The sequence below is a fragment of the Corvus kubaryi genome, unplaced genomic scaffold (genome assembly GCF_017639235.1).
Source record: "Corvus kubaryi isolate FWS band 111438036 unplaced genomic scaffold, C.kubaryi_AGA036_p1.0 37387, whole genome shotgun sequence".
NCBI lineage: Eukaryota > Metazoa > Chordata > Aves > Passeriformes > Corvidae > Corvus > Corvus kubaryi.
The window spans coordinates 13,615,404-13,625,401 of NW_024581129.1; the positions used below are offsets into that span (position 1 = coordinate 13,615,404).

The window sequence follows — 9,998 nt, forward strand, 5'->3', positions numbered from 1 at the left end:
TGGGAATTCCAGACTGTGATGACATCCACACAAGCGGGTTTGAGTTAACTTCAGCTGAAGGAAAAAAAAAAAATAAAAGGAAGCAAACTGCTCTTTCATGAGCAGATCATCAAGATGTTACTTTTCCTTTGTTTTCATGTTCCTGCACATGTTAAGCAGCAGGCAGAAGGAAAGATCCCATCACCAAGCTAGTGGACTTTATTCAGCCAGTTCTTCCGCACTGTGCCAATTTTGGAGATTTTAGAAGTAATGCTACTTTATGACAGCAATGTGATTTCTAAATTTATCAAGTCAAGTTGAAGGCAACAGTTTCAGACGTGCAACAAGAGGAACAGTAAGTGCTATGAGTGAAAGAAAGACTTGCAATATAATCGTTATTTAGATGGTTTGCCAAGAATTCCCACACTAAATTACTGTAGCAAATACAAACCCAAAAATTTTACAGGCAGTTGAGAGGGAGATTTTGATCCTCAGGGATGCTAGCTGAAGAAACATATCTAGAACATTTTGTTCCTCCACAAAGACATTTCAGAACCATGAAAAAATATCAACCCCTCAAACCACATATCTAGTGGGCTTATTGATCAAGGTTAAAACATTTGGGAGGGCAAATGAAAGACAGTATTAATTTGGTGAAAACGATTTGGCTTGAAAGGGCAGTAAAGATTTCTGGGGTAGTCCAATACTGACAAACGCCTTGCCAGAACCACCTCACCAGCCAAATCTGTCCTGTTGCCCAAGACAGAAGCTGTGCCCAAACACAACCTCTAGGGAAAGAACGAGCTGTAATTCCATGGTACATCCCCAGTTTAGGATTCTTTCCCAACTGCCACTTTATGTTTTCACAAATTATTACTTGGAAGCAAGCAGCTACACTTTCAAACCCTGCACAGCTCTTCTTTAAACTGAGTTCCAACAATTCCCTCCAAACCTATGAAAGAGCCATCACAATAATGCAAACTTATATAACAGAACCTGTTAAAATGTGTTAATGAGGCTATATTGACTAGCTGGCTTCTCTGCAAAAGCAACTCCCACTGGAAGTTAAAAATTTAAAGGCTAGGAAGTTTTTTTTCTTCCTTTCTTTTCAAAGGACAGAAATGAGATTGAAAATCATCTAAAAATAGCCAAGAATTTTCAAGTGTCAGCTGTAACGGAAAGAGGAATGGCTGTCTCTCCTTACAGAGCCAGGATGGATGGAGTGAGCTTGTGATTCAGGATCAAGACAGAGACAGAGCTTACATACTAACTGTAGATGGTAGGAAATAATTACAATTTCCTAATTTTAATAATATTCCAGGACAATCTACAGCAAATTGAAATCCAGTGAAATCATACTTCATAAGTGGTGAATGTAAATTCTAAAATTCTTTGCCTGCCAGCAGAAGTGAAGTACATATTGTGAAATAACTGCAGAGAGAGTTTTAAACAACCCATTCAAATCATGCATCCTCCTCATGACAGAAGATGAATATAAATTACATGTCTTTGACTTTGTTTTGTCTTTTCCATCAATCTTTTTCCCCAAGAAGCACCATGTCAAGGCTTTTATTTAAAGAAAGCAATCTCTCGCATTTAAACGGTTTCCTACCTCTGAAGATTTTCTGATGTAAACAGGAGAAGGAAGCTCAGATTTGCAATTTGTAGGGTACCTGTGTACATCATGCACCCAGATTCAGGAAAACCAAAGACAGAAATACAGGTGAAAGACTGCAGATGATGATCACAGAATGCAGCAGAAGCCATGGTGTCCCTCCAGCATCCCAGGACCTGAGATTTCAGCCCTCACCTTTCCCACGTTCTGGAATGAAGCTCCAATGTGGCCATGCTCACTTGAGCTCCTGCAGGATGTAAATGTTTTAAGGTCTGTTGAAACTGTTCCTTCACTCCACAGTGTTCATACAGGGCTTAAATAGGCAGAGCAGCAATACTTGACAACCAGACCCTCAGTACTGCCTTGACTTATTTATTAATTAGTGTCAGGACATGAAGAATTGAAACCAGAAGCCCACGTTGTTAAATAAAGCGTATGGTTAGGGTCAGGCTCCATCCCCTTCAAAGTGAAGAATCTTACACGAGTTCTAACTATGCTTACAAAATTATTTTTCACTGTGCCCAGTCAAATTAGCCTGTAAACAAGTTATCAAAACTCAAAGCCTCAAACACCAACATCCAAGTTTCCCCTAAATAATAAAACTAGTGTGAATATTTTTAATGGAGAGATTTTTCTACTTGGTTTTGTACAAATAAAACTATGAGACTCAAAAAAATCTTCCTCAAAATTTGGAGAAATTATGACCTTCCTGTCCAGGTCTGGCAGCAATCTGAGCAGTACCTGCACAGAAACTCAGGTTCACTTAGAGAAAAAGTTATGTCATTTCATCAAGTCATATTTGGAAAGCTCAATAATCACTAGATTTTTCTACCAAGTTCTTTCTTTTGTTTACAGCTATTAAAGACATCTTCACAGAGTGAAGACTTGACAAGAACCAGGCTGAGCTACTATACTATTTACCTCCTTTTCTTTATGCTATTACATAGTAAAATTACAGATCATGTCAAAATGTTAAATCAATGTAGAATTTGCTTCTCCCTGGCAATATGCCTTCATGCAAATTACCTCTAATTATTATTCTTCATCTGTCACTGAACACTTTCCATTTTTGAAATACAGGAGTGAAGTCAACCTGTGTTTGGTATTTTATTTTCACTGACACATAAGATCATGAACCACTACCTCAACAACAGTTAATAGGTCAGATTATGTAAAGCTGATAAATTGACTGGTCATTAAAATTTTCTGTCACAGTCAGCACTCAGAATTCTCTTTGTGGGAAAGTGGAAATACATACATGTTTACTTAATTACCGTTTAAAAAAAAAAAGGACATTTTTTCTGTCTATTTTTGCCTGACCATCAGATCAGTATCAGAACACACGAAATCCAGAATCACAGAGTCTGCCACAAGTCAGTTCAATAAATATAAAAAGCCTGTATCTAAAGACTTACATTTATGGAACATGATGAAAACAGAAGTTGAACAGAAAGACCTGCATGGCAGCTGGCAAGACATGAGACAAGCACCTTAACCCCCCTCACTGACTCCAAAACCCTCACTTGTTAGAGACTAAAGCTGCCCTTAGCCCCAGAGCAAAGCTGAATCTGCAGAGCTCTCTGCAGAGCCATCCTGCTGGCACAAGCACAAGCCTTCTAGATTTACACTGTGCCCAGCAGGCTGGGCTCAAAAAGCCAAGGAAGACTTTCATCTGATCTTTCATCTACCTCTGAACTTCCAGAAGCACACGACAGCTACAAGTCCTCTGTGCACAGCGCTGGTTAAGGACAGGGAGTCAGGGCAGGCAGGGAAGACTCCAGTGCTGTCAGGGTGTGATCGTGCTCTCCCCTGACTGGCCACGGAGGGGAGGAAGGGAAGAAAAATTCAATTATTTCTCTCTTCATAACCTGACCCAAGATTTTTGTCTTTCAGGAACACCCTTGCCGTGTTCCCTGTAACCCAAACATGAAGCAGCAGTGGAGTATCAAGTCACCAAGCAGAGCTGTATCCCACATGCCATGGGAAAAGCATCCCCTGGGTCACAGGCTGCCACCCTGTAAAGAGCCAGGCTACTCATGGACTAAAAGGTTTCACTATTGAGCAAAATGGTGACTTTTATAACCAATTTACTTATTACTAAAGAAATGTTTAAAATTAAAGCAGGTATTAAAAGAAATAGAGAACAGTGAAAGCAACACATCAGCTGGAGATCTTTGATAAGGTTTATCAGGAGCAGCCACTGCTGGCCACAGGTGAACTGGAGGGTGTTCCAGCAGTAAGTGCTGTGAAAGCCAACCTTCCCTGTGCCACCAGCCTTGGCTCAGCCAGGTGACAGAGAGCACAAGAATCCCTTAGCATTTTCTCCATTATGAAATAAGGGACAAAATCAAGAGAGAAAATCGTGCCTGTATCATCAAGAGTTTCTAACAGGAATGCAGCAATAAAGCCACTCCTTGAGGCAAACTTAACAAGGAGATGTCTGGCTGCAGAAAGTTCAGGAATTATTTTGGGTATCAGTGCACACAGAGAGGCCCCAAATGAAATCATGGTTCTGCTGTGCTATGCCCTATAAACACAGAGAAAGCATTCTTGCCCCAACATGCTTACGTATTTTGAGCACTCAAAAAACAAGATGCCGGTGACCCTGGTATTTCTGGAAGAGTTGCTGGCTGGTAAATAGCAATATTGTGACCTCCTAAGCAACAAGAAAGAGAAATGCAAACAACCAAGAAGAACAGAGCAAAACAAAAATATTTCCATAAGCAGAACTCTTTATATCCCAAGAGATCTCTGCCTCCGGAGCTCAAAAGGAACACATTAACCTACGTTATGTGACTCTCAGTATCCCATAATCTTCAATAAATTTATTTTCTAGGAAGCTCTGCAAGAAGACAGAGAAAGTGAATTGTCTCAAATCCTACAGTGAAATTATTATGGAAGATATAATTGAACTGATGGCTGGGGTTTATCTGTGGACCTCAAAAAATCCACTCCCAACACTGCTCTCCTGCACTCCCTTCACATCCAAGGGGATCAGGTGCTGTGAAAACAGGGGTCTAAGGAATCTTAAAACATAGAGGAGTCAGAAACAGGCAAAAATATTGCAAGGCATCACTGGCAAGCTCTCCTTGTTGGTTTCTTTTAGACACCATCAGAAACAGGAGGGAACATACCAGGGCCCCACTGCTTGCACTAAGGAGCCAAGGAAGCAAAGGAGGAAAAAAAGATATTCCCATCCTAAGATTTCAGTGAACCACAAAACAGAAAGTAATTTAGTTTTGCCTCATCTACTCCAAAAAAAGAGGAAGAGCAGCACTAGGACAACTTGGGGCACATAAACCTGAGTATTCCAAACGGAATGGGGAGCAGGGTTTTGAAGCAGTTTGCCCAAGTGACTCTTCCACACCCTGCTTTGGTGCACACTGGAGAGCTGTACCTGGATTCCTTCGGGGTGAACCGAGCCAAAGGACTCGCTCCAGGAGCACGCCTGACGTGCTCCAGCCACAGAGGTGCTTTTGTTTCAAGACCTGCTCCAGGAGCAGTGTTAGGTAGAAGTCCTGAAGTGTGTGGAACGTGGACACCGTGTGCTCGGCACCTCCCACTTTGCTCTTTGAAGAGTTTACTTGCTCCTTTTGACTCAGCCTCAAAGATAGCTACGACTGCTGCAGCTCAATTAAGAGATAATATACTAGACATACAGCATTAAAAATAGGATATAATTAAGATATCAGAGGTTGAAAGGAAGCTGAGAATTGAAGTACTGGTAGGGAAACAAAGCTTATGTCTGTTATCTGTACAGCACTTTTATACTTGAATAGAGTACGAGGTATGACATAATTAAACAACCACAACAAACTTCCTCTTCTCTATCGCTACTATCAACGGATTCTCAGGGAAAATAGTACGGCAAAGCTTCCTAACAGCACCTCCATTCACAGAACCGAGCAGATGCTTGGCAGAGATCAATTAAGAGCTGAAATCTCAGTTTCCCTTATTAAATCTCAGAGCTGCTCCCTAACAAAACCCTCCCCTGCAGCAGGTCCTACACACCAGCCCATGGCACTGCTGTTTGATGGCTTTTATCATTGGCTTTGATGTATTTTTTCCCCTGATGGCATTTACCTGTCAGCTGAGTAATCTGGCTGCAGAACAAAGTTCTGAGGAAACAGGAAAAAATGGGCAGCTCTGAAGCACCCACTACCTACCACGTCCCCTGAGGCTCTGTGCATGGGAGGGAACAGAGTAAGTGTGCTACAAACCTGGGGCTAAGGGCAGTCATGGCAGAGGTTTGCTTGGCTTAGAAGTACACACAGCCTCTGATTTCTGTAACTGCGTAAGACATTGGTAAGAAATGGCAGCTGATTACAGCTCCACAAAAAAAACCAGAAGGGAAATGGGGAAAAAGCAAAGCCCAACCCATATTCCTTGTTAAAGTAATTCTTACCACATGCTCCAGATGCTTTCAAAGCTACATTTCAGGGTAAGAAGAGACCACTAAATGTCAGTTCACAAAGCAAACTTCATCTTATCTAGACTGCATACCAGTTTGTCCATCTGTAGTACCCTGGCTGAAGCAGGAGCTGTGAAAGGCATTCAGAGCTGCAAAATCCAAACCTCTGTACTGAGGAGGCAGAGCAGCCTGTGCCCTCTCATGATAAATGCAACCAAGGACAGAACAGAAGTCTGAGAAAGACCAAGAAAAACCCACTGCTGGCATGTGGTATAATTGCTCTACAAAGTGCTCTTGTGATCTCCTAGAAAATATAAACAAATAAATAAGAAAATTTAAGAGCAGTACCATCAGTCTCCACAACTAAGTTCATGTCAGTTTGGGATTAATATTGAGAACAGTTATAAATGCAGCAAAAATACTGAATTTTATTTGCTGCTACAACACAGCCTTTGCACTGCATTTGGCTGTAAAGGTACATGGAAGAGGGAAATATCACAGGGATGTTTCTCTACAACCTGTTCAATTTATTTTCATTAGAACAGCAAAATCCATCTTAGAGTAACAACGAGGTTACGTCTGATGCTGATTTCTTGAAAGCACACTCCCACTGAAATACATCAGTGTCAACACTTTTCAAAGAAATTAACTGAATTTGTATTTTTAGAAGCTAAACAGAAAGCCAAAGCCCAGGGACACACATCTGCTTCAGTCCTGTGGCTCCCAGGCACCAATGTCACTGCCGATGTCATTGCTCGCCGTAAGCCTCCCGCTGCCGTATGCATGTGGACAGCTCGCTCACCAAAAATAAGTTTTTGTGTCACATCAAAACAAGCACCTGCCAGGGGCAAGTGGCTGCCACTGCCACCACTGCTCTGCAGTGCTCTCCCCACGTCCTTACTCACTGACCTTTCTACCACCATCCTGGCCTCCTTTTGTGTTTGTTGCCACAAATATCTCCTTCCTCCATCACAACGTCTATGACTCCTTCGGGTTCTTCCACTCAGTTTTCCAGCTTCATAAAAATGGAATACATATCTATATCTATATATATATAAACTTTTACAAGCAGAACGAATAAATTCACAGAGCATAACAGGGTTTGTTACATATTCCATCTGCTCCCCACCTTGGACTATGAGCACTGCAGACAACAATCTCTCTCTGAGACAAAGGCACAGCACCGAAGAGAGACAGCTTTGACAAAACAGACAATTAAACCCTCAGCTCATACAACCCTCCTGCACGCGCCTCCAAGTGCTGCTAGAAAGCAGCCAAGGGTTTCACTTCAAAATGAACACTGCAGAAAAATGAAAATCAGACCCTTAACCAAGGGGAACCAAAGGATCCTTCATTTTCTTCTCTAAAAGGCAAATTTGCCATTTCATCCCCAAATCCTTCGAGCTGCAGAAATGAGAGCATCTGCCAGCTTACTGAGCCACCTGAGTAACTTTTTCCAGCCTAACTCCAAACTGCAACAACTTGCCATATCAAACTGCCAAATCTACAGTGCTCATTTCTTTCTGTGAATCCAGCTGTCATTTTTCCCAAATGCCTTCACAGTCCCAACTCTCCTGATGCCAAAAAAACCTTTTCACAGATATATATAATTTTGCAAAACACATATGCTCTCTGTATGCCACATGAAGTCAATTAACAAGTTTACTTACTGAATTAAAGGATGACACACAACAGTAAAACAAAAACCTCTTGCAGACAGCAAACACATGAACCTTCTCCTCCCTACGAGGCAACACTCTCACAAGGAGCGCTGAGTTTTAAAGCCTATTTTGAGTTCCACAGATGATCTTTCACACTTATCTCTGTGGCATCTTTTATCCTGTAATTCCCCTGGTGTCTGTGATCACCAGCACACAAAGTTAAATGTAAAACACGTTCAGTTTGCAAGTCAGCAAGCACAAAGCAGGCACTGGGGCAATGCTGTTCCCTCACAAAAGAAAAACAAGTACAAAATAAAAGCACGTACCTTTTAACTGGTCGGCTACCACGCTCTGACCGACACGCTCAACCACCTTTCCATCCTCCATTTCATAACGATCATCCAAATATTTGGCAGTAGCTTCCGAAATATGGACCTTCCCAGCCACCCCGAGCTGCTCCATCAGATTGGCCAAATTGACATCGTTGGACCACACATCGAACTTGAACCTCCTCATTCCCAAAATGCCACACAGGACTGTCCCGGTGTGAACACCGACTCTCATGTTCACCATTTCTTTCTTCTCCTGGCAGAACTGTTCGATGGCTTTGATCATCCCCAAGCCCATCTCGATGCAGCAGTAGGCATGATCTGCCCGGGGCTCGGGGCAGCCGGCCACGCAGTAGTAACAGTCTCCCAAAGTGCTGATCTTCTCACATTTAGTGTCCTCACACAGACGGTCAAAGCGTCCAAAGAGGTCGTTCAGGAGTCCCACCAGGGCGTGGGCTGATTTGTTGGCGCTCATTTTCGTGAAGCCAACAATATCTGCGAACAAAATGCTCACTTGCTCTATCTGCTGCATTTTAAAAGGACGGAATATTATGGGGGTTTTCTGTATGGAGGGCTTCTTCTTCCTGTTTTTGGGGCTTGAGGTGGAATGACGTTTGATGGAGTTTTCACTTTCATCATCCCCCTGCTTCATTAAGTCATCGGCTATTATTCTTGGCATAACAGAATGAATCATCCTCTCTTTCAGGGCTTTTTCCACTTCCAAGTCTTTTCCATGCATGATGGATTGCCCCACTTTCAGGAATGTGCTTCTTGATCTGACTTCGGACATGATAAATAAATGAATACCGATGGCGTGGATGCAGATGTGCAGGAAGGCTTTACTCAACAGCTCCCAGTAAACCGCACCGGCTCCCAGAGGTGTGAAACAGTTCTCATCACGGAAGTGATAGCCAAAGGTCTCGAAGAGGACCGAGTACGACAGTCCCAGAAACAAGCTTAAATACAGGGGTAAGTGCATCACTGTGTAAAGCAACAAGAGCACTTCAATACACATAGAAAAACTGCCCACTTGAGAAAGACAAGTGTCTGTGGGATCTGCCGGGAGAGTCCGGTTGGACATGTCACCACTTCCTGAGACAGGCTTCACAGCCTGGAACTGCGGAGCGAGGGTCAGAGCAAACACCAGGAGGGTGAGTATCAGTGAAGTCCATACGTAATGGCGGGCGTAAGTCTTAGTGAAAGTGAACACAAAAAAAGCTACACATACCAGGAGGAAGCACAGAGCCGGCACCATGAAAACAATCTGTTTCTCTCTCATGTGTATGCCGAAGTAGACGCCCCAGAGCAGACAGGCCACGCTGATGTAGAAGAGAGCATAGCGAAACCTGCGCTGGGTCTGCGGGAAGCATCTCTCCATGCAAGCCTCCTCTAGGTTGTTGGAGTCGAACTTGGGGTTCCACCACTTGGAAGAGGCCCTCTCGAAGAGCTGCGGCAGCTTCTTCTGCCGGCGGAGGCCGGAGCCACTGCCGCCCGCTCCGCCGGCTCGGCGGGTGCCCCCCGACTCCCCCGAGCTGCAGCTGGAGGAGATGCTGTACTTGCAGTGCTTAGAAGAGGTGCAGCCCTGGTGCTGCTTGGGGTTGATTTTCACCGTCACGCTGTTGCTGTCCCCGCTGGAGTCGCAGCTCACCTCGGTGCTGTGGTGATGCAGCAGCTGCTGGTGCGGTGGGGAAGCCATGTTGTTAATTCCTCCTCAAGAGCCCGCGCCGGACTTGGGTCTCTGGGATTGCCGAAGCCACCTGGCTCCTCGCAGGGTCGCCTCTAGTCTCCTCCGGTCCCCGCCGCGTAGGGGCGGCCGGGCAGCGCCGCGGCGATCGGCTGCTCGCCGGGCTCCGCACACAGCGCGCCGGGGCAGCCCCGCATAGTCCCCTCGCCTGGGCCGAGCCGGGCCGGGGCTGCCGCCACCCGCCGCTGGCCCCGCTCCCCCGCAGCCCTCCCGAGGCGCGGGGCGGGCGGGCCGCTGGCTCAGCCCCGCGGGGGGGACG

The 9,998-nt window shown here is 44.6% G+C and overlaps 1 protein-coding gene across 2 annotated transcripts in view; it reads right to left on the bottom strand.

Annotated features, from left to right (window-relative positions):
- The window catches only part of ADCY9 (adenylate cyclase 9), an 84,084-nt gene extending 74,160 nt beyond the window's left edge, over window positions 1–9,924 (bottom strand). For both annotated transcript variants that reach the window (XM_042037711.1, XM_042037710.1), the window contains exon 1: window positions 7,993–9,924. In XM_042037711.1, the coding sequence (XP_041893645.1) occupies window positions 7,993–9,691 (1,699 nt within the window). In that variant the 5' untranslated portion in view covers window positions 9,692–9,924. The remainder of the gene's footprint in view (window positions 1–7,992) is intronic.
- Between the last annotated feature and the right edge of the window lie 74 nt (window positions 9,925–9,998).